Source organism: Nycticebus coucang, chromosome 12 (assembly GCF_027406575.1).
Source record: "Nycticebus coucang isolate mNycCou1 chromosome 12, mNycCou1.pri, whole genome shotgun sequence".
Taxonomy (NCBI): Eukaryota; Metazoa; Chordata; class Mammalia; order Primates; family Lorisidae; genus Nycticebus; species Nycticebus coucang.
In genome coordinates, this window is record NC_069791.1 from 97,938,156 (window position 1) to 97,962,284 (window position 24,129).

At 51.3% G+C, this 24,129-nt stretch overlaps 2 protein-coding genes and 1 non-coding gene across 10 annotated transcripts in view; all 3 read right to left on the reverse strand.

The window, feature by feature from the left end:
• The window catches only part of UNKL (unk like zinc finger), a 51,714-nt gene extending 38,821 nt beyond the window's left edge, over positions 1–12,893 (reverse strand). For 4 of the 8 annotated variants that reach the window (XM_053557295.1, XM_053557296.1, XM_053557292.1 and 1 more), the window contains exons 1-4: positions 12,655–12,763; positions 11,694–11,903; positions 2,447–2,623; positions 1,865–1,998 (exon numbers count right to left, since the gene is read on the reverse strand). In XM_053557295.1, the coding sequence (XP_053413270.1) occupies positions 1,865–1,998; positions 2,447–2,623; positions 11,694–11,903; positions 12,655–12,728 (595 nt within the window). In that variant the 5' untranslated portion in view covers positions 12,729–12,763. Of the gene's footprint in view, positions 1–1,864; positions 1,999–2,446; positions 2,624–3,566; positions 3,652–11,693; positions 11,904–12,654; positions 12,764–12,867 lie in introns of those variants that run through there. The other 4 variants (XM_053557294.1, XM_053557293.1, XM_053557297.1 and 1 more) reach the window with 4 other exon arrangements.
• A 2,280-nt stretch (positions 12,894–15,173) lies between these two features.
• On the reverse strand, positions 15,174–15,333 carry LOC128563040 (U1 spliceosomal RNA). The gene has a single exon (XR_008373707.1). It is a non-coding gene; the product is annotated as a U1 spliceosomal RNA (small nuclear RNA).
• Positions 15,334–16,604: 1,271 nt separating this feature from the next.
• On the reverse strand, positions 16,605–17,653 carry LOC128562385 (protein CCSMST1). Its single transcript, XM_053557305.1, has 2 exons — positions 17,496–17,653; positions 16,605–17,413 (listed from the first exon to the last, which is right to left on the reverse strand). Exons 1-2 carry the CDS (start codon positions 17,525–17,527, stop codon positions 17,029–17,031), a joined length of 417 nt encoding a protein of 138 aa, XP_053413280.1. The 5' UTR covers positions 17,528–17,653; the 3' UTR covers positions 16,605–17,028.
• Between the last annotated feature and the right edge of the window lie 6,476 nt (positions 17,654–24,129).

Consider the following 24,129-nt stretch of genomic DNA (forward strand, 5'->3'; position numbering starts at 1 on the left):
GGGCGATAAAGTGAGACTGTCTCTACAAAAAGAAAAACAATGACAACTGCAACAACAATAAAAAAATTAAAATAGGGCGGCGCCTGTGGCTCAAGGAGTAGGGCGCCGGTCCCATATGCTGGAGGTGGTAGGTTCAAACCCAGCCCCGGCCAAAAAAATAAAAAAATAAAAAATAAATAAAAATAGCCAGGCGTTGTGGAGGGCGCCTGTAGTCCCAGCTACTAAGGAGGCTGAGGCAAGAGAATTGCTGAAGCCCAGGAGTTTGAGGTTGCTGTGAGCTGTGACGCTACGGCACTCTATTCAGGGTGACAGCTTGAGATTCTGTCTCAAAAAAAAAAAAATAATAGGAAAATTAGATGGATGTGGTGGTTCATGTCTATAATCCTAGCTTTCTGGGTGGCTGTGGAGGGAGGATCGCTTGAGCTCAGGAGTTCAAGACCAACCTGAGCAAGAGCAAAACCCTGTCTCTAAAAATAGCGGGGCATTGTGGTGGGTGCCTGTAGTCCCAGCTACTCCAGAGGGTGAAGCAGGAGGATTGCTCAAATCCAAGAGTTTGAAATTGCTGTGAGCTATGACGCCATAGCACTCTACCCAGGGTAACAAAGTGAGACTCTGCCCAAAGCAGTTAGTCTGTGCGTCCTCTTCCTGGAATGTGGAAGGGCCCTGGGGATAGTCGGTTTCCCTGCAGCCTCCTCCACACCCTGAATGACCCAAGGCTGAGGCTCACTGCAATGCCCAGCTGACCCCCAGGGCATCAGTCAGGGTGGCTGTGTCCAGCATCATGTTGGGGGGGGGGGGCGGAGGGAGAAGCCACAGTGGAAGGAGAATCAGGAAAAGTTCCCCAAACTGCCTTTATCAGTCAATCCCTGGGCCCACAGCCCCAGCACAGCTCAATTCCTCAGTGAGCAGAGAAAAGGCTGTTTGTGCTCATGAACATACTCAGCAAGCAAGCTGTGGAAACACACAGAAACTCCCTTGCCCATATGACGTGCCTGGGACAGTGACCCACACAAGTGGGGAACAGGTGAATGGGGAGGGCATAGGGTTTGCCTGAGTGAGGAAATGTTGTGGGAACAGAGGGGATGTGGGCTACACACATTAAATGTGCTTAATTGCCCCTGAAATGCACACACTAAGATGGGGAATTACGTTGTGCGTATCCTACCATGATAAAAAGAAAAATCTTGAAGCCCTTCACTACCTGTAACCTTACCTTTCGGGCTTGCCAGGATCACAGGCCCCAGTGCCCCAGGGGACAGCCCAGGGACTCACTCTGACTAGCCATGGGTCTGAAGGCTCCTGGAAACCACCTGCAGAGCTGGGTGCCACAGGGCATATGAGCAGTGGACACTGGCCCAGCCCCAAGCCAGAATGGCCCAAAAGTTCCCACAGGATCTGTGCTGTCCCCAAGCCCAGCAGTCAGTCAACAACTGACTCCACTGAGAATCCAGCTGACAAAAAGGCTCAGGGCTGGCAATGCCCATAGCTCCGTCAACAGGGCACCAGCCACATACACCGAGGGTGGTGGGTTCAAACCCGGCCCCAGCCAGCTAAAACAACAATGACAACTACAACAAAAAAATAGCCAGGCGTTGTGGTGGGAACCTGTAGTCCCAGCTACTTGGGAGGCTGAGGCAAGAGAATTGCTTAAGCCCATGAGTTGGAGGTTGCTGTGAGCTGTGACGCCACAGCACTCTACCGAGGGCAACTAAGTGAGACTCTGTCTCAAAAAAAAAAAAAAAAGGCTCAGGGCAGACTCAGGGGCAAGATACCTGGGCTCAGACTTCCATGTGATCACCTTTTTGTCTAAGGACAGGTGACCACGGCTCTCCCTGCCCACCCTCTGTGGCAGCCACGGGGTTACCTTGCCACCGAGGGTCCTCACCCAGGAGCTTCTCGATCATGGCCTGGCTGGCCAAGACCCCAGGCTGCAGATCAGGGACACCGTCCCCACCACCGAGCTGGCCGTTCTGCAAAGCTTCCTGGGCCTGCAGCTCCCTGTGACCAAACATACAGCAGTTACAGCCCTGCGTGGCCCAAGCCCCTGGGAGGTGAGGGAAAGTTGTGGGAACATAGGATCACTGACTGTCCCCTATGCAGCTACCTTGTATCACCACAAATGATGTCTCTGTCTGCAGGGTCAGGACAGAGACTCCAGAGGCAACAGGCACATCCTGTCCTATCCCAGCAGTCCTGATCCATGCACCAACAACAGAGAGCTGAGCACTGTTTAGAAAGGACCCCCTTTCCTGTCACACCTGGACACTGGCCCACACCCTCCCCCCCCAGCCCTAAGGAGCTGCCACACAACACTAAAGGCAGCAGGGTCTTTTGTCGTCAAAAATATAATAAAATCAAGACCCAGAAAAAAGACTTGCTTGGGCCAGCAAGCTGGAAACACAGGGGAAAGCTAGCTCCCGTGCACCCACCCCAGATGCACACTTACCTGATATCACACACGGGAGGCCGCAGGTCCAAGGGGCCATGTGCAAAGGCACAGTGCAGGCCATTCTTTACGCAGTGGCCACGTGCATCGGTCTCATGGATGCAGGTGCCTGTCTTGTAGTAGCGCAGGTGGTACTTGCGCTCCGTGTCCCCAGCCGTGCGGTGCAGGCAGGGGCACCTGGGGGCAGAGGACAAGCACTGCAGCAGGTCCCCACACACTTGGAGATAGCCAGGGCCCCCTCCACACCCCTCAGCACCTGGTTAATAGCCAGCTCTGTCTTCCTCCTCCAGATGTCTGGTCTCATGGGAACAATGACATCTTTGAACACAGCATCTGTCCCCTGATTTGGGCCCCCACCCCCGAGGCACTCAAACCACCCACAAATCTCTCTGTTAAACACAAGAGGAAAACACAACACTGCATTTCCCAGAAAACCATCCTTCCTAATTTTTTGAATAAACTTTTTAAACTTGTATTAAAAAATAAAGTTCATTCCCCTGCACTCCCCCTTGTGCAGGCTGCATCATTCTCCTGACAAGTCATTATCAGAGCCAGGATGAGGACCTCTTTGGTCCAGCATCATGGAACTTGCAGAGATCCTGACAGACAAGAAGGGAGGGAAGGAGCCTGGGGAGAAACAGAGGGCCCTGGGCACAGCCAGAGGACCACACAGGAAATGGGCCAAGAGGGGAAGCCCCACTGGGCAGTGCCACATGTCAGGGGCCACATGGGCCTACAGCTACACATTCCCCAGGAGTGTCACAGATGACTCCTGGAGTAGGAAAGGGGTAAGGGGTAGAGGAGAGCACACAGTACAGAGGTGTAGCAGCAACAGAGATTATGTGGAAGGTGCCGGTCAGTACCCCCAGAGCAGTGCCACAAGCACACCATAAAGGCAACGACACCAAAGGGCCCTAAGTCACCCACAATGCCAAGGCCCAGGCTAATGATAGGATCACCTTGAGTGGCCGAAGGGGCAAGGCAGAGAAAGGCAGGGGGGCCACTGGCACAAGCCCTCATATTAAAGGATAAAGACCTTCACTTCCAGTTGGGGAACATCGTGAAAGGCCCATGCCCCCCTTGCTGTGAGCAGAGCTGTGGCCCTGGGTGTTGGGATTACCTGCCAACAGGCATCAAAGCTGACAGAGAGATCAGGTAGTTCAAACCCCCTCCTGTAAGATTAGGAAAGGGAGACTCAGAGTTCAGAGCTGGACACAGACTTTCCTGAGCACCTGTGAGGTGCCAGGCCCCTGGGAGGGAGGGTAGAGACAAGATGGAATACCAGCTGGTCTCCAAGGTTGCCTGGGAGCCAACAAAGCCCAAGTAAAACCAGAAGCACCATTGTGGGACCCAGCGATTCCACTCCTAAGCACGTTTCCAAAAGAACTGACGGTGGGTATGGAACAGATACTGCACACCATGTTCAACGCAGTGCTATTCACAACAGCCACAAGTGGGAACCACCAAGTGTCCCAGCTACCAAGGAGGCTGAGGTGGATCACCTGAACCCAGGAGTTTGAGGCCAGCCTGGACAGCACAGGAAGACCCTATGTCTGGAAAAGAAATCAACAACCCAAGTATACATCACAGACGAAGGGATAAACAAAAATGTGGTCTATCCACACAGTGGATCTTTCTCTGCTGCTGCTGTTGGAAATGAGGTCTCACTCTGCTGCCCATGCAAGATGCAGTGGTGTGATCGCACCTCACAGCAACTTTCAACTCCTGGGCTCAAGTGATCCTCCTGCCTCATCCTCCTGAGCAAATGGGACTACAGATGTGTGTCACTATATGGCTTTTTTGTTTTGAGACAAAGTCCCACTTTGTCGCCCTTGGTAGAGTGCCATAGCGTCATAGCTCACAGCAACTTCAAACTCTTGGGCTCAAGTGATTCTCTTGCCTCAGCCTCCCAAGTAGCTGGGACTACAGGCAACCACCACAACTATTTTTTTTTTTTTTTTTCAAGAGATGAGGTCTCATTCTGGCTCAGGCTGGTCTTAAACCCGTGAGCTCAGGCTATTCCCCTCACCTCAACCTCCCAGAGTGCTAGGATTACAGGCATGAGCCGTCACACCCAACTTTTTTTTTTTTCCTTTGAGATAGGGTCTCACTCTGTCACCCAGGCTAGAGTACCAAGGTGTTGTCATCGCAACTCACAGCAACCTCAAATTCCTGGGCTCAAGTGATCCTCCTGCCTCAGCCTCCCAAAATACTGACACTACAGACAGGAGCACTGAGCCCAGCCACATGATGGATTATTATTCAGCCTTAAAAGGCAAGTGAATACTGGCACACACAGTCCAACATGTGTGAACCAGACAACGTTGAGTAGAAGCCAGACATAAAAAGACAAATAACATATGATTTCACTTTCACGAGGTACTCACAGATCAGAAGTTACCAGGGGATGGGGGGTTAGGGAATGAGGAGCTGTGATTTAATGGGCATGGAGCTTCCGTTTATGAATGATAGAAAAAATTTGGAAATGGATAGTGATGGTTGTATAACACTGTGAATGTAATTAATGCCACTGAATCAAATCATGCAGACAAAGCTCAGCGTGGTGGCCCACACCTGTAATCCTAGCACTCTGGGAGGCCAAGGTGGGAGGATAGCTTGAGCTCAGGAGTTAGAGACAAGCCTGAGCAAGAGTGAGCCCCCATCTCTACTAAAAATAGACAAATTAGGCTTCAAGCCCACAGCACAGTGGTTACAGCGCCAGCCACATGCACTGAAGCTGGTGGGTTCAAACCCGGCCTGGGCCAGCTAAACAACAATGACAACTGCAACAAAAAAATAGCTGGGCATTGTGGCGGGCACCTGTAGTCCCAACTACTTGGGAGGCTGAGGCAAGAGGCACTCTAACAGAGTGAGACTCTATCTCAAAAACAAACAACAACAACAAAAAATTATGGAAGGAGGCCGGGCATAGTGGCTTACTAGTGTAATCTCAGCACTTTGGGAGGTTGAGGCAGGAGAATAACTTGAGCCCAGGAGTTCCAGGTTACACAGAGCTGTGGTGATGCCACTGCACTCCAGCTGCTGGGGGATGGGGGGAGCGTGTGACAGAGTGAGACCCTGTCTCAAAAAAGAAAAAATTATGGAAGGAGGCAGCTAGTGTTTAATGGGGACAGAGTTTCAGTTTGGAAGGATGAAAAGTTCCTGAGAGGGATGGTGGCAATGGCTACACAACATGAATGTACTTAATGCCACTGAACTATACACTTAAAAATGGTAATAGGCTGTGAGCTGTGTGACGCCACGGCACTCTACCGAGGGCGGTACAGTGAGACTCTGTCTCTACAAAAAAAAAAAAAAACAAACAAAAAAAAACAAAAACAAACAAACAAAAAAAAATGGTAATAGGGCGGCGCCTGTGGCTCAAGGACTAGGGCGCCGGTCCCATATACCAGAGGTGGCAGGTTCAAACCTAGCCCCAGCCAAAAACCAAAAAAAATCAAAATAAATAAATAAATAAAAATGGTGATAACGGTAAATTTTGTTATGTATATTTGACTACAATAAAAAAGCAAAACTAAATTAAGCTAACAGGAAAATTGACATTTTACAAAAATGGTTCTAATCTTCAGAAATACTTATGTATTCTACTGTAGGGTTAGCACAAATTTTGGGGAGGGTAGAACACTAGCGGAAGAGGCCTATGAAGTTCTGTTCTCAGCACACCCTCCGCACAGGGCAGCAAGGCAGTCAAAGGGCTCCAAAGCCTCACTAAAGGGCCCGGATGCTGCAGGGTGCCAGCCAGGCTAGTGCACATGGACACTCACAGAAGTGACTGCAATCCACAACTCTCCCCTTCTCCTCAATTTTGAATCTAAACTTGTATGTGTGTTCCCTCATGGTCCCCTTAGGTGAGCATCATCTGGCCTACTCTCCATGACCTGGGACCATCATCACAGCAACCAGTGCTCTGGTAGCCCCACTCCCTCCTTCCAGCGCAGACGCACCACCTGGCGCTTCACTCAGGGCTACCACCTCCTGCTTATCACACAACTGCAAAGCTTGGCCTTATAGAGAAGGTTTAAGGGGAAAAAAATGCCTTGACCTTAAGGACACATATACAGTAAGAAGGGATACTCAAAAGAAAACATCACAGCCTCCTGCTCCCTGGACAACTAGGGATCCCCTAGGGGTAAAGGTGACACTTGTAGTTCTCAAACCCATCCAAAACAATTAGCAACCAGGACAGTGTGATGAAACCAATGCTGTACACAGCTCCATGGTGATGCTCCCATGCCCTGAAACCACCAAAATCAGCAGGAGAGGAAGCAAGGAAACCCACCAGGGAATCTCCCGCCCAGTCTCCAGGAGTTCGAGGAACCGTTGCCTGCCTCCCTCAGGCAAATCTTAGGGAATTCCACCAGACCCAGACCCTTAGTAATACTGCAGGGGCAATAGACAGCCTCCCAGGTTTTAAGGATTCAGGCTCAGATGGGGGAACTCCAGGGCAAAGAACACAAACAACAGAAGTGCAGAATGGCATGGAAAATAAGTAGGGGTGGGGGCAGCACCTGTGGCTCAAGAGTAGGGTGCCGGCCCCATATGCTGGAGGTGGCAGGTTCAAACCCAGCCCTAGCCATAAACTGAAAAAAATAAAATGAGTATGGACACCCCAACACTCCCCTATGCGGTCCTCCTCCTCCACTTGGCCTCAGGGTGGTTATAAGCTTTTGTTTAATCTAGTGAGTAAACTTTGGGTGTTTGGGGTGAGGGGGCCGCCCAGGACAGACCTGGAACCTTAGGGCACAATTTTTAAGAGTGAAGCTGGAAGACATGATTTTTACTAGTTTCAAGTTACCCAGCTTAGTGAAATTACAACCAGGTGACCGAGCTGGGGTCTGTAAGAGGCATGCAGACAAATGTGAAAACCCCAAAAAGTGAAGTTTTCTCCCTCCTGCCCTCTCTCATGGCGACACCTGAGACCCTGAGGCCAAGTGAAACTTTCACCCAAGTCCCAGGTCCTAAGGCATCAACTTTCTAAAAACGTAAATATTGCAAGAGAATCTTTCAGTGGAAGTCTCAGACTTCAGACATGTAAGACATAAGCAGCAATAGAAAGTTTACTTAGAACCAAGTACTTAGAAAGTTTCACATGTCCTCCCACCAAGCAACTGAGAATACACTGTGAATAGCCCAGCAAGTCACACACCCTCCACCCAGGGCAGAGCAGGCAGAAGTGTCAGGCCTTCCAGAAGAGGCAGTGAGGAGTCCAGCAAAGGACAAAGCTGTTGTATGTGGTAGCCTAGGCGTCTATGTCACGTTTATGGAGGAGTCCATTTTCCACTGAGAAACTGAAGGCGGCTGAAGGGCCATACCCCCAGGGGCAGTCTGCACAAGACAGGGGGAGGATTAACAGATAGAACTTCGTAACTACCTAGTTAAGGATCACTGGAACTGGAATTTTTTTTCCAATGAAAATGGACCTTGGAACAGCCCCTCCATTCCAGAAGAAGGCCTTTTCTTCTTATTTATCAGAACAGACTTCTGTTTAAAAAAAAACAAAACACCTGACCATTCACCAAAAGCTGCACACATGTGCTCTTGCATAAGTTGGAATGTCAACCACACCTGGGAGCAGATGTGAAGACCCAGGCAGCCTAGACCGTCCACGGCCCGAATGGAGCACAGGTCTGGGCCAGGGTCTGCCCCTCCAGGGGTAGCTTAGGGATCCGGCTGGACCCCGGAATCCTCGGCACCCCTGCGCCTGCCTGCTGCCCCGATACCTGCGCTGGAGGCGCAAGGGAGGAACACCGGCCTGGCCTCGCCCCCACGCTGCCACCGGCGAACACCCAGGTCTGTAGCCCACGCGGTCTACCCAGCCGCGGCCGGTTCCCACGGGGGCGGGGCTAGGAGCACGTGACTGGGGACCGCCAATCGTGACCCGCACCGCGGAAGGGGCGTGCCCTCCAGAACAAAGGGCATTTCGTGAGGGGGCGGGGCACAGAGGGACCTGCAGGCCCCATGCTGCTGGTGCAAAGAACTGTGACAGTGCGGGTGACCGCCCACCAAGGAAAGGGGAGACTGCAGGAGTGCCTATCAGGGAGCTGGGGGGAGTACACTGAGAAGTGACCTCAGGGGCACTAGAAGAGAGAGAGAGAGCTGACAGCGAGGGGTGCAGGGGAAAAGGGGATGATAGTAGGGAATGGTGATGGGGGTACCAAGAGTCCGTGGAGGGAATGGTGATGGGGGGGTACCAACAGGAGCGAGATGACATTGAGACGGGCAACACCGATGGGCACAGAGGGAGTAAGACCAAAGGGAGGGTCCCAGCCCCCTGGGTAAGAAGATGCCCGCCCCCTTCATACCTACAACTCAGTCCATGGCTACCTCTTGCTCTTGCCAAGAGCAACTATAGCTGTTTTGCCTGGCACTGACTAAAGGGTCTTTGCTCTTTGGCACATATTCATGTTTTAAAATAATAGGTTGGGGGCGGCTCCTGTGGCTCAAAGGAGTAGGGCACCAGCCCCATATGCCGGAGGTGGCGGGTTCAAACCCAGTCCCGGCCAAAAACTGCAAAAAAAAAAAATAATAATAATAATAGGTTGGTAGTACATAGGCCTAAAATAGAAATTTCAAGCACTAGTGAACTGAAATATAGGGAAAAGCCCTGTCCTTGCTCTGAAAGGTGGTATTATCTATTTACAAATTCCATGGCAACCCTGCATGAACCAGAATATGTGATTCAATGGGACAAACTCTGGCCATTCTCTCTGTGCAGTGATGGGAAGTCTCTCTCCAGTGGTAATTACAAAGGAGGCAGTCCCAAGGGAGACACCCTGGCAAATGCTTCCTAAAAAGACTGAAGCAAGTCACTTCATGGGCTCAATAAAAATTACTAACAAAATCTTTAATGATACATTTTTCTTTTTTTGTTTTTTTGGTGTCAGGAGTGATACATGTGGTTTTCTTACTATGTGTAAATGTAACACCAAACAAGCATATTCATCCTATCCCAAAGATAAACTAAAAGCCATTTAGACTGCATACTAATAAACAATTGCTTATCATCGAATTACTACTTAAGTATAGATTTAAATGAGCACCTATAGGCAGGTGTTCATCCCGGTGAGATCTGGGTACCACCCTGATGCCCAGCCAGAGGGCTAAACCCACACCAGGACATCCCAACTCTGGAACCCCAGACCTCTACTGAAAGATGCTTTCTTTATATGCATTAAAAGAAAAACCAATGAATACTTCCAATTAGTTCCCCAAACTCAAACAAGCTGGGTCTTCACACCTCCATGGATTTCCCAAACCAGCATTCAGCAGCAGTAGCCCCACTTTGGACTCAAGACCTTTGGCCTGGCCCGGCACCTGTAGCTCAGGGGCTAGGATGCCAGCCACATACACTGGCGCTTTCGGGTTCAAACCCAGCCCGGGCCTGCCTAGGAACAATGACAACTACAACAAAAAATAGCTGGGTGTTGTGGCTGGTGCCTGTAGTCCCAGTTATTTGGGAGGCTGAGGCAAGAGAATCACTTGAGCCCAAGATTTGAGGTTGCTGTGAGCTGTAACATTACGGTACTCTACCTGGGGGGTAGGCGACATAGTGAGACTCTGCCTCAAAACAAAAAAAGACCCTTGGTCTGGAGAGACAATGTGTTTGGCCATGGGAAATCAAGAGACTAAATCCAGAATTCAGCTAGACAAATACCTGTCTTCTAAAGACCTGTTTGCAAAAAAGAGTGGCTGAAAAGCAATTAAATAATGCATTCTTAGACCCTGCATAGAAGCTGAACACTATCCTAAACCAAAATGGGCCAGTAGTTTGGTCAGCAAGCTGCCTCAACAACAACACTATTTATCTGGCATTCAACTAAAAACTTTTCTTTCTTTCTTTCTTTTTTTTTTTTTGCAGTTTTTGGTTGGGGCTGGGTTTGAACCCGCCAACTCCGGCATATGGAGCCAGCATCCTACTCCATTGAGCCACAGGCGCCACCATCAACTAAAAACTTATCAATAAGCGTTTTAAAGTTGATAAAACATGATCACTATAGATCAAAAGTTTACTCCCTGGCCCAAACAGTTTTTTAAAAATAAAGGAAAACAGGGCAGTGCCAGTGGTTCAAAGGAGTAGGAGATATGCCGGAGATGGCGCATTCAAACCCAGTCCCAGCCACAAACTGCAAAAAAAGAATAACAATAATAATAATAAAGGAAAACAGGGTGGTGCCTGTGGTTCAGTGGGTAGGATGCCGGCCCCATATACCGAGGGTGGTGGGTTCAAACCCGCCCCAGCCAACCTGCAACAAAAAAATAGCTGGGCATTGTGGTGGGTGCCTGTAGTCTCAGCTGCTCCGGAGGCTGAAACAAGAGAATCTCCTAAGCCCAGGAGTTGGAGGTTGCTGTGAGCTGTATAACCCCACAGCACTCTACGGAGGGCCATAAAGTGAGACTCTGTCTCTACAAAAATAAATAAATAAATAAAGGAAACAGGCTTTACATGGGTCTGTGTGTTTGGCAGGTGAAGCAGTTTTCCATAGGGAGGGGCCCAGAGAGTCAGGCCCCTTTAAAGGGTCAAGAGCCTTCATGAATGCAAATGTCATCTCACCTCCAGGAAGGAATGCACCACCCTCACAACTCTCAAGCAGCCAACAGGAAGAAAGTAAAACTTCCTGATGCCACCCTCCACTCCTCATGTGATACACAATCTGACTGTTACTTTCCCTGTTATCCCATTGTACTTTTTCCAAAATAAAGACATCTGTTCATGACACCATTAGGAAACTTGTTAAAAAAAAAAAAAACCTTGATTTCTCAAGCTTTAAATGTGCTACACAAATGAATCTGCAAAAAGGATAACTTTCCAATCAATTTTTTAAAAAATTAAACACGTAAATAGCAAGAAAGAAAACATTCCAGACATATTCTACAATGCAAACCAATATTCCAACAAGCTAAGTAAAATGATCCTACACCTGAAAGCCACAACTCTAGGGCTGGTTCTAGTGCAGGAAATTTGGAGAACTGTGTCAGAATCAAAAGTGGGAAATAGAGCAAGATGGGTTTGAATTACACAAGGGTTATCCCTAAAACACACACCCTTCCCCAACACTCTTAAAAACAGGGATTTCCCCCCCCCCCCCATCACTTTTCAGGGAAAATATGGCCAGTCTGCAAGTGCTGAAAGGAGCCTGGGGAGTCCAAGCCAAGGCCACATGCAGAGCTGGGGGTGCCGCGGCCTTCCTTGAATCCCCACTCTGCCCATCCCATCCTGGATACTCACTCGTCGCCGTCGGGGCACACGCCGGTGGCCTCGTCGTACTTGGAGCAGTACACGTCCGGGCTGTAGTTGAAGGTGCCATCGCGCCTGCGGAGAGGTCTGCGCCGACGCTGATTTAGGAAATGCCAATGGAAACAGGTAAATGGCCTGTGCTGGGTGCACTTGTGCTGCAAAAACAGGGAGCACTGCTCTGTCCTAAACTCCTTTAGATACCTAAAAAGACAAACAGCGTTGCAGGTCGCCTCGAATGCCACCGCTGGGCGGTCCAGAGGCTGGAGGGCGGGGGCGGGATCCCAGGCGCGATGCCCCCCACTCACAGTCCAGATAAACCCCACCAGCTGTCCCAGGCGCTTCCCCAGATCCAGAGCAGGTCCTTGATCCCAGTGCGCCAAACCACCCCGTGCACGGTCCCTGACTTCAGATGCGTTCTCCCAGCCCGACCCCAGGCACGGTCCCCAATCTCAGGCGCGCTCCCCCGAACCCCAGGCACAGTCCTCATTCCATGCGCTTCCCAGACCCCGGGCACAGTCCTCAATCCTAGAGCGCCCCCCGAGCCGGGGCACAGTCCTGATCCTAGGCGCTTCCTTGGACCCCAGGTCACGATGCCCGACCCCAGGCATGGTCCCACTCGGATTCCAAACGGATCCCGGGCGCGCCCCCCATTCCAGCTACGCACGCAACACCCCAACCTCAGGCGTGGCACAGCGACCTCAGAGCCTGGCGCAGACCCGGGTCCAAGCCCAGCGTCACCCAGACACTGGGCGCCGCGCTCGGACCTCAGGCGGCCGCAGCCCGATTTCAAGCGAACGCCGAGGCCCGGGGCGGGGGCGGCGGGAGGGACCGCCGGGGCCCGGCTTGGCGACTCCCCAGGCCCGGGGTAGGTCGCGGGAGCGCGCGGACTGGGACGCACGAAGCTGCCCTCTGCACCCTCGCGACGCCCCGGCGGCCCCGCGCGGGCACTGACCTATAGTGGGTCGGCTTCTCGGTCTGCGGGGGGGACCCACTCAGCGCCGCCGCAGCTTTCGAAACCGACGGCATTTTCAGTCAAAACAATGCAGCGCGCATGCGCCGCCCGGCCGCCCCCGCCCCGGCGCTCCCCCCGCGCAAGCCCACCGGCGCCCCCCGCCCCGGCCCCGCCCCGCCCCGCCCCCGGCCCCGCTCCGCCTCCTATGCCCACCTAGGCAGCATAGACGCGAGCGCACCGCCTCACCCTCCGGGACACGCCCAGTGCCTGCAGAGTCCACCCGTGCCACCAGCCGCCGCAATCGAGGCCCGTTTGTCCTGGGGGTGGGGAAGGGGGACTCGGGACTGAAATCAGCTTGGGGTGGCTACCCGCTGATGGACTCAGACTTATGAATTGTGTACTTTAAATGAATGAATCGAGTAATGTGAATTCTATCTCTGCACTGCTGGAGTCAGGAGAGATGCGTGCACATGGTCACCACTGGCTGGAAAGGCTAACGGGTCCTGACCTTCCTTAGAAAATAACAGTGGTTCCTACCAGTGGTCCCAGCTACTCTGAGGCCGGATGATCACTTGAGCCCAGGAGTTTGAGGTTGCTCTGAGTTAGGCTGAGGCCACTGCACTCCAGCCTGGGCAACAGAGCAAGACCTTGTCTCAAACACAAAACAAACAAAAAAACAAAACCCCCAAAACCACCACCAATGACAACCAAACTCTCATTAAAAACAAGATAAAACATTTTCATACATTTGGTCCAAGATTTAAGTTATTTTTCTGAAATACTGATAATACAGTAAAATAACAAAAGTTACAGCTACTGGCAGCATGATTCCTTCATATGTTTACATCTTCTAAATGAATTATTAACTTCTATAAGCATTACATTTAAATATCGAAATTAAGGCCAAGTGTGGTGACTCGTGCCTATAACCCTCACACTCTGGCAGAGGCAAGTGGATTGCTTGAGTTGCTTGAGTTCAGGAGTTCAAGATCAGCCTGAGCAACGACTAGACAATCCAACATTGCGGCAGGTGCCTGCAATCCCAGGTACTCAGGAGGTTGAGGCAAGAGAATCGCCTAAGCTCAAGAGCTGGAGGTTGCTGTGAGCTGTGATGCCACCACATTCTACCCAAGGCAAGAGTGGACTGTCTCAAAAATTAATGAATAAATAATAAAATAAGATAGAAAGTGTTTTTTCCTTGGGTTTGAAAAATGTCCTTTAAAGGATGGGCTAGGACCAAACTTACATAAAATATCACCAGGGTTTTGTGAAATTAGAAGAATTTCACCTTTCTTAAGGAAAAAACACACAGCACTGCCAGAACCTTCCAAGATTGTTCATCGACTTAGAAGTGACTGTTTAGTCCACCTCTTTTTTTTTGAGACAGTTTCACTTTGTCACCCTCGGTAGAGTGCTGTGGCATCATAGCTCACAGCAATCTCAAACTTTTGGCTCAAGCATTTCTCTTACCTCAGCCTCCCAAGTACTGGGACTACAGGCACCTGCCACAACACCCAGCTATTTTTTAGAGATGGGGTCTCAGTCTGGCTCAGGCTGGCCTCAAACATATGAGTTCAGGGCAATCCACCAATTTGGCTTCCCAGAGTGCTAAGATCACAGGTGTGAGCCACTGCGCCCAGCCTCACCTCTTTCTTGAAATATTTCTTTTTCTTTATAAACAATTTCCGCCTCCTTCTGCTCCCAAATTTAACATCTTAGGAATTAAATGATGCGGGGCGGTACCTGTAGCTCAGTGGGTAGGGCACCACATACACCCAGGCTGGTGGGTTATAACCCTGCCCGGGCCAGCTAAACAATGACAACTGCAACAAAAAAATAGCTGGGCATTGTGGCGGGTGCCTGTAGTCCCAGGTACTTGGGAAGCTGAGGCAAGAGAATCTCTTAACCTCAAAAGTTTGAGGTTGCTGTGAGCTGTGATGCCACAGCACTCTACCCAGGGTGAAATAGTGACTCTACCTCAAAAAAAAAAAAAAACAGGGCGGCGCCTGTGGCTCAAAGGAGTAGGGCACAGGCCCCATATGCCGGAGGTGGCAGGTTCAAACCCAGCCCTAGCCAAAAACTGCAAAAAAAAAAACCAATATACTATCCCACTTTCTTTTTGGTATGTTTGGGATTCATTGAGGGCCAAAAGAATTAGGTTACACTGATTGCATTGTTAAAGTCCCTCTTATAATTGTGTCCTACCAAGAGGTATGCCATACACCAAGACCCTCAACCACATTTTTTTTTTTTTTTGGAGTCTATGTCCCCCTCCGTAGAGTGCTGTGGCGTCACAGCTCACAGTAACCTCAAACTCTTGGGTTTAAGCAATTCTCTTGCCTCAGCCTCACTTCGTAGCTGGGACTACAGGTGCCTGCAGAACGTCTGGCTGTTTTGTTGTTGATGTTGCAGTTGTCATTGTTGCTCTAGCTGCACAGGCCGGGTCCGACCCCCAGTGTATTTGGCTGGTGCCCTACCCATTGAGCTATGGCACCACCACTTTTTTTTTTTTTTTTTTTTAGTAGCGTGAACGCAGTCCCCCACTACCACAAATTATGCAGTTGAGTTTCCTGCATTTGAGGAGATCACAGGGGTCAGTACATCCAAAGTGCAACAGATGAACCTCACCCTGGGAGAACCACCTTCATGATCATGGTATTTCCCCCACCAGGTAAGTATACCACCACTTTTTTTTTTTTTTGAGACAGCCTCACTTTGTCACCCCTGGTAAAGTGCTGTGGTACCATATCTCACAGCAACCACAAACTCTTGGACACAAGCAAACCTCTTGCTTCAGCCTCCCAAGTAGCTGGTAGCTGGGACTACAGGCGCCTGCCACAATGCCCAGCTACTTTTAGAGACAGCATCTTGCTCAGGCTGGTATCTCACTTTTTTAAAAGCTACTCTCATGTTTTCAGGTATACTATCCCACTTGTCCCTTTGAAAAAGCTGTATTTACATGTGCATGAAAATAACCTGGAAAGGTAAATCAGTGTTCACAGCGGTTACCGCTAGGTGGTGGTATTATTGGTATTTGATTCCTTTTTTGTAGAGACAAGAGTCTCACTTTATGGCCCTCGGTAGAGTGCCATGGCCTCACATAGCTCACAGCAACCTCCAACTCCTGGGCTTAAGCGATTCTCTTGCCTCAGCCTCCCGAGCAGCTGGGACTACAGGCGCCCGCCACAACGCCCAGCTATTTTTTGGTTGCAGTTTGGCCAGGGCCGCGTCTGAATCCGCCACCCTCGGTATATGGGGCCGGCGCCCTACTGACTGAGCCACAGGCGCCGCCCTTTTTTTTTTTTTTTTAAGAGAGTCTCACTATATTGCCCTCGGTAGAGTGCTGTGGCATCACAAGTCACAGCAACTTCTAACTCTTAGGCTCAAGCAATTCTCTTGCCTCAGCCTCCGGTAGCTGGGACTACAGGCGCCCCCCACAACACCAGCTATTTTTTTGTTGCAGTTGTCATTGTTGTTTAGCAGGCCAGGGCCAGGTTGGAACCCACCAACCTGGCCCTGGTGTGTATGGCCAGGGCCGTAACCACTGAGCTACGCTACGGGAACCGCCAAACATGCTAAATTAAACCTTGCACCAGAAGCTCAAGCAAATAAAAGCTTCCTTTTATGTATTTTGTATCTAATTCAGAATAAAGCAGGTTTTCCCTAAGTAGTACATACAATAAAAAATCATCTAGTGACCATAATTTATGGGGAAAAAATACTTATCAGATGTATTCTACTCAGAAAATTGTTTCCTTACTAAATAAAGTTTTGCAGAAAGCTGATAAAGTTCTTTATTTCTGGTGCCATTTGATGATGTATTCTGCAATTAACATTTAAGTTTAAATTCTCGGTTCCCACTCTAGAAAAAAAGGAAAAAGAAACTGAAAAAGGTGGCCCTTGGTCTAGCTCATTTTCCCAACTAGATGCAAAAAAGGAATCGTCTCAGTTCTATATTATAAAATTAAAATTTATTTTCAACTTGTCAGTGTGTAAAACATCAATAGATATTTACACACACCATAGTACATTACAAAATAAAGGTTAACGCCTCTGCCAGCTATTTGTCTCAGAAAGCAAACGACAAGTGTCACCAGTGCTCTGGAAACTTGATTATGTTATACAAAGACATCACTAACCCAACAGCACACAATGCAAGTAAAACCTTTCCTACTAATCTTAAAAGTCTTGTGGACGGTATCACTGGACATTTAGAGCAGGTTCCGATTTGCTGACATTGTGCTCGGCCTTCAGGGAATCAACACAGCCAAGGGCGCCATCCAACTCTTCAGTACTGCAGACGTACGCGTAACCAGGACGGTCACGGCCGAACGCGACATCTTAAGGGTGGTTGCCTGCTCCACTCCTGCTACCTCAGCGGGCACCCTGTGAAGTTATTGCCCCGTAGGCAGCCTGAGTCCTAGGCTCCTCGGAACGATCACTGGGCTCAGGCACTTCTTCTAACACTTGTCTCAACCACTGGTCTGCGCTGGTCTCTGGCCTCAGATAAAACCAGATGACCAGAACCATAAGGGAGAGGCTCAAGGGAAGCACTTTCCACCAGGGCCGCTGCTGTTCCTTTCCCAGGGACTGCTCCACTTTCCAGCGTAAAGGGACGGCTTTGCTGGAGGAAAACTGAATGGGGCGGTCAGGATCGTCATCTTCCCCATTGGCCTCAGGTTGAGCCCGAGCCTGGACACCGGGCGGCTGATGCAGGCTTCTGGAAGCCCAGCCCACGAGCCTCAGCGCCCGAACGGACCTGGAAGAGAAAGAGCAGTGAGCGCTCAGCACGCCGGCCACCAGCAATCGCCCTCGGCCAGCAGAGCTCTCTCGTTGCTTACCCTGCCGCTGGCGAACACAGAACACGACTCATTGCGATTTCGGCTCCGCGGCGCGCCGCAGAGCGTCACTTCCGTCGCACGAAACCGGAATCCGGACTCCTTGGCAGGCCTCCGATCACGACTTCAGAACGTGTGCCCAGTCGCGCAGCGGAAATGACGCGTTCCTCCGGCAGGCTTTTCCGTCGCAATCTAGGCTACGAGCCAGTGAGGCGTGCCGGGAGATGTAGTTTTCCGCCGCATTGGAAGAGGATCGTGACCTCCGGGTCCTTTCGGGCCCTGCTTGAACTGGCAGGAGAGCGGCTCCGGCCCGCTCAAAGAGCGTCTCGGCTAGCCAGGCCCGGCAGCAGATCGGCGTAGTCGGCATCTTGCCCAGGCATCGCCCGCCAGGGGCCGCTCCTCTCTGGGCCTACTCGCCGCCGAGTCTGCTTTTCTTTGTAGGCCGGACTTCCAGCCCGAAAAGACCTCATGTCCTAACCTAAGAGGCCTCTCTCCTCTGGAAAAGGACTTGGTCAGGGAGCTGTGCCCTTGGGCGCGCCCTTCTCCCCGGCAGTCTGCGCCCTGAGGGACCGGCATCGCGAACGCGCGTGGCCGAGCGGGGTGGCTGGAGCCCCGACTCGGCGTGCTGGCGAGGTGCACACGCTGCTGCTCCGAGCTTGCAGAGCGGACTGGGGGCCGTCTGCGCTCGAACCTAAGTTGCACTACGCTCCGGGGCGGGGCGGGGGACCTTCACGACCACTCCAGGAGTCCGTGCGCCGTTGGCTCTTCGCTGGGAAGCTGCTTGGAGCCGCTTATCCTCAGAGCACGGCTGCCCTGGCTGTGGCTGCAGACCACATAGGGACGTCGTGCAGACATCACCACACACTCCGTGGGAAGGTGGTTTGTGAAAATTACATGCACGTCTGAACTAGAACCTGTGATTTAAGAACTTTCCGTCTTCAGAATTAGCCGTACTAAGTATTATGTGTACTCTATACCGAATAAAAGCTATAATGCTTCATGGAAAACACAAACCAGACACAAATGATGTACCACGAGTGGGCTAATGTGCTGAGTTAGTAATCTGTCGTGTTCTTGCTCGATCACAAAAAATTATCTCCCCCCTTCTGTGTGTCATGGGGCAAACAATTTCAAATCCCAGAAACCTTGAGGTCCTTTCTCCCCAGATAGAGTTCAGGTGCTTTTGTTTTGTTCCACCTGTGTTTTTGTGCCAAAAAGAGTAGGGGCTGGGGTGCCCAAGGGGAGAAGCCTAGACAAGGAGGTGACTTATTGAGGCATCTAGAGGTGATGAGGCATTTCTGGGAATAGTGGGGGCCTTGCCTCACTCCCACAGGGCATGCCCAAAAGGGCAGTGTCTTTAGCTGCAGCCAGCACTCTTAGAGCCAGTAGTGGGCTGCTGTAAAGCCTCTCCATAGCCTCTCCAGGCCATAGAGAAGGACCAATGACCATTCACCATGAAGGCTTGACAAGGAGCACCCTGAAGCAACAGGACACCCTAAAGACAGAAGGTTCACCTCCAGCTACTTGCAGCCCCATCTTCTTGTAGGGAAGGCAGGAGGGCCTTTGCAGTAAGATTGAACTTAAATTCTTCCCCACTTGAAGCCGTCCTTTACAAAATCAACAAAGGGCTACAGAGAACTATAATAGGGGGAATACATATATACGAGTTCTGACCATTAAGTCCTTAAACTCATCCTAGAAAAAGCGCTACATACCTCATTGCTGAGTATCACTATAGTCACCTTTCAAGTACTCCCTGTGGAAAGCTATGCACTGATGCCAACATCTAGTCCGCCCTTCTAAGCATTTTTGGAATGTTCTAGAATGACCATCAGAGCTACTGTGATAGAGCACACCAAAACATACAGAAATAATGAATGCCATTCATGAAGATACGGCCACATACTGACATGAACACAGCTGTTGGAGGCACAGACATACCAAGGTCAGGAAACCTTACCGAGTTGTTTTTACAGTAGCACTGTACTAGCTTGAAAACTCCAACTTTTGGTTTTCCCACTTGGTGGCAGGAGGAGCTTCTTTCTCCCCAGTATGGACCTGGGTAACCTCAATCTTCTGATTCTGCCCTGGTTTTGTTCCACAGCTGCCATCCAGAAGGTGACTAGGACCTGGGCCTGTGTGCCACATATGTGGCTGGTGGTCTTGGACAAGCCTCTTACCTTGAGCCAGAATGTGCTCTGGGGACACCACAGAATAGCCCGCAGTATGCCCTCCATCTAAGGTTGGCCTCTCTGCTCTGGAACATTGCTCCCACCCCTGCTTCCTAGGAAAAGGACCACACTCAGGATCAGTTTTGGGCTCCCAGGAGCTCTCTTGGCACCAAGGCATGGAAGGTGGGCTGGAGGAGTTCTGAGCTGAGGACACTTGGGGGTCCCTCCATCCTGAAGGCCCAGTCTGGGACTGTTCTCAGAGCTACTGTGTCAACAGAGGCACCTGTGTGCCCAGATCCTCCTCACCACGCCCCGCCCCACCAGTTCCACTCCAGACTCCCCCTGCAGGGATCTGAGGGTACCCACAGTGCATGGGGGGAAGAGGCTGGAAGTGTGGTGGGGGAGGATGGGCCAGGATCCTCCTGGTATTTAGTGGGAGACTTCCTGGAGGAGGTGGTGATCAGAGGGCCCCAACACTTTCATGCAGCTGGGCACAAGCTTCCTCAGAACAGAGTGGGAGCAGAGCTGGAGGTGCGGTAGGGCTGAGGATTCACCTGGGGTGTTCCAAGTTCAGAGGGGCCATAAACCTATCTCTGTCTAGATGACTCTTGGACTGGGGATACCTCAGCTGTGTCATCTGTAAAATGGGCATCCCACCCATTTCAGCTGCTGCGAGGACTGGAAGATGCTGTGTTGGACAGTGTTCTCCAAATTTGTGTCCCCTTGGAACACACAGACATGACCTTATCTGGAAATAAGGGTATGAGTAGTTAAGATGAGGTCATATTGGATTGAGGTGGGACCCAAGTGTAATGACCAGTGTCCTTATTTTTTTATTTATTTATTTTTATTTTTATTTTTTTTGTGGTTTTTGGCCAGGGCTGGGTTTGAACCCGCCACCTCCGGCATATGGGACCGGCGCCCTACTCCTTGAGCCACAGGCGCCGCCCTATTTATTATTTTTTTTTTTTGAGACAAAGTCTCAAGCTGTTGCTCTTGGTAGAGTGCCATGGCATCACAGCTCAGCAACCTCAAACTCTTGGGCTTAAGCGATTCTCTTGCCTCAGCCTCCCAAGTAGCTGGGACTATAGGTGCCTACCACAATACCCAGCTATTTTTTGGTTGTAGTTGTTATTGTTGTTTGGCGGGCCTGGGCTGGATTCAAACCCATCAGTTCCGGTGTGTGTGGCTGGCACCCTAGCCACTTGAGCTACAGGCGTGGAGCCCAGTGTCCTTATTTTTTTTTGTCTTTGAAACAGAGTCTCACTTTCTTGCCCACTTTCATACCTCACAGCAACATCAAACTCTTGGGCTCAAGCAATCCCCTTGCCTCAGCCTCCTGAGTAGCTGGGACTACAGGCCAGTGTCCTTATAAGATAGGGAGAGGACACAGAGACACAAGGAAAAGACCATGACCACAGAAGCAGAGAGTGGGGTGATGCTTCCGGCATCATCTGCAGACAGAGCAGGTGTGAGGCCTGGAACAGGTCTCCTGGAGCTGTTTGGTGGGGAGTGCCCTGGTGACATCTTAATTTCAGACTTCTGGCCTCCAGAAATGTGAGAAAATAAATTTATGTTGTTTTCTTCTTTTTTTTTGTGAGACAGAGCCTCAAGCTGTCGCCCTGGGTAGAGTGCCATGGTATCACAGCTCACAGCAATCTCCAACTCCTGGGCTCAAGAGATTCTTCTGCCTCCACCTCCCAAGTAGCTGGGACCACAGGTGCCTGCCACAATGCCCGGCTATTTTTGTTTGGTTGCAGCAGTCATTGTTGTTTGGCAGGCCCAGGCTGAATTTGAACCCGCCAGCTCATGTGTATGTGGCTGGTGCCTTAGCCACTTGAGCCACAGGCGCCGAGCCAATTTATGTTGTTTTAAGTCACCTAGTTTGTCAGAGTTTGTTACAGATGCCCAATCATAGAACCCCTTGCTTCCTGGCAGTGTCCAACCCAGGGCAAAGTCCTGCTCCTTTGAGTCTCTGTGTTGTGTATCCTGGTCCCTTTAGCCTTTGGCTGGAGGGTGCAGATGTCCCCAAATGCTGTGATTTGGGTGGTGCCTGTGGCTAAAAGGAGTAGGGCACCAGCCCCATATACCAGAGGTGGTGGGTTCAAACCTTGCCCTGGCAAAAACCTGCAGAAACTGCAAAAAAAAATGCTGTGATTGACTCACCCTCTGGTGCCTCAAAGCCCTGAATGGGAAAAGCCACAGCCGGATGCACTAGGGCACCTGTGTCTCAGGCTCTCCCTGCCCTGGCCCACCCCATCTCATCCCAGGCCCTGCCCCCGCCTCCCCAGGATGTAAACCAACACCTCAGGTTCCTTATCTCAAAACACACAGAGAAATTTCACGGGAGGCCTAATGTCCCACTAATGGGGCTGTGGCCCTCGTGCAGGTAATTTATTGCAGTGCCACTTGAGAGCTGACATATTGGCGCCATTGATTTTCTCCAGGTGCGTGGGGACAGGCGGGCCTGCCCCACTAAGCCTGATGACAGGGGAGGGGCTGGTGGAGATGGTGGGCTGGGCTGGAAAGTATCTCTCGGTTGGGTGGCAGTGTCCTCTTCCTGGATTCCTGGCCTCTGGCCCTCAGTCCATCATCTAATCTTGACCCCATTGCTGCACTGCATCTTCAAAACTCCTGTCCACTCCATTTGTCCTTACTCCAGGATTTCCAATCCCAAGCTAGGGTTTTCTCCTTGGTCTTGTCAGGCAAAGAAAAACATCAGGACGATAACCAGTACAGGTAGGACTGCGTCCTCCTACCACTGGCACTGGTGTGCACTGAGCACTGGGGCATTTGTGAGACCCAAAGCCCCTGTCATGGCCCCAGCCTGCTGACTGAGGAAAAAGGTGTGTCTGGGGGGATAAACCCAGGGCCCTGTGGAGGGACCTTCAGGGTGGGGCCAAGTGGCCATTGCATATACTCTGGCCTGGGAAGCAGATACCCAGTGCTGGGATTTTCTCTCCAGCACCAGCAGGCAGAGCTGCGGCCAGGCTCTAAGACCCATGGCTGAGGAGGCCCAGTTGCCTCATGAGCTTCCAGATACACTGAGACTAAGGACCACAGTTGAGTGGCTGAAAGCCCCACATGCTTATTGCATAGCTCTGGAGGCAAGAGGTCCAAGGTGGATTCTTTGGCCTGAGCTGCAGGTATCCTCAGGCCGCACAGAGGCTGCAGAGGAAAATCTGTTCTTTGCACTTCCAGCCTTCATTGGTTTCTGCATCCCTTGGTTGGGGCCTCTCCTCCACCTTATAGGCTGCAGTGTCACCCAGGCTCGGTGGAGATGGTGGGCTCCAGTACAGGTAGGACTGCGCTGGCCCTCCTACCTCCCTCCTGTGAGGACACTTGTGACGACATAAGGCCACCTGAACCACCCGGATAACCTCCCACCTCAAGGCCATCTACTTACACCTGTGGGGTCCCTTGGCCATGTAAGTTTCCTGGAATGTTTTCTGGGTGCAGGTGTCTCATTCAGCTGACCATGGGGGCTCCCAGCTCTGCAGGGGCCACACCCCACAAACCACCGCTTTCACATAGCTCCTCCTCTTGTTACATAGGTGGGACCTTCTCCAAAGCAGGGTGGCGTCTCTCCTTCTCACTTCTGGGTGTCCAGGCTGTGGCCAGCACAGATCAAGCTAAGTCAGCCACCCCCAGTGCCCACAGCCTTGGTGTGGCATCTCTTGCCTCTTGAGCTAATCAGGGTGGGAGTCAGAAGCCCAAATGTCCTCTGTCCTGGCCCCCACAGGGCCCCTGCTCCCCTACTAGCAGGCCTAACTCCTGCCTGGGGCGGGCTTGTCCTACCCACATGGAGCAACAGAAGGCACTGTGGCCACGGCCTACCTCCCTGGGTCCTGGCAGATCACAGTGAGGGCACATGGGGGCCACCCCAGGCTCTAAGCCCCCTGGGCTGGGAGGAGGATGGGGCTGTATCTAATCTGAGGGGCCAGTGGAGGCTGATGCAGGCCCACCCCACCACCATGGCCTGTACCAGGTATATTTGGAATCTGGAGTCTTAGCGCAGATCCCTGATTGAGCCTGAAGTCAGTCTTTGGGGACAAAAGTCCCTACAATACTAGGCTCTTAGGATGGAGCATGGCCAGATGCACCTCAGTAGGACGTAGGTTCACCTGGGATGTGGGCTCACCTGGGACATGGGCTAAGTTTGCTGCCCATGAGGAGCAGTAATGGGCAGCCATAATGGGTAGGCGTGCTGATGCCATCTCTGTCTCCACTCCCTGCAGGTGGCCCTGCCCCTTGCCAAGAGACATAGGTGACTTCCCAGAATGACGTGGAGGTCACTGGCCCAGCCTCATGAGGGTCTCACTCTTGGGGTTGAACTTTGCATTTTTCTGTCACTCCCCAAAGCCAAGGGTTCTGCCAACAGCCCCTGAGTGCCGAGTGGCTGCATGGATCCCCTGTATCTCCAAGATCTTCGGCCCGCCTGGTGCCTGAGAAATGACTGGCAGCCA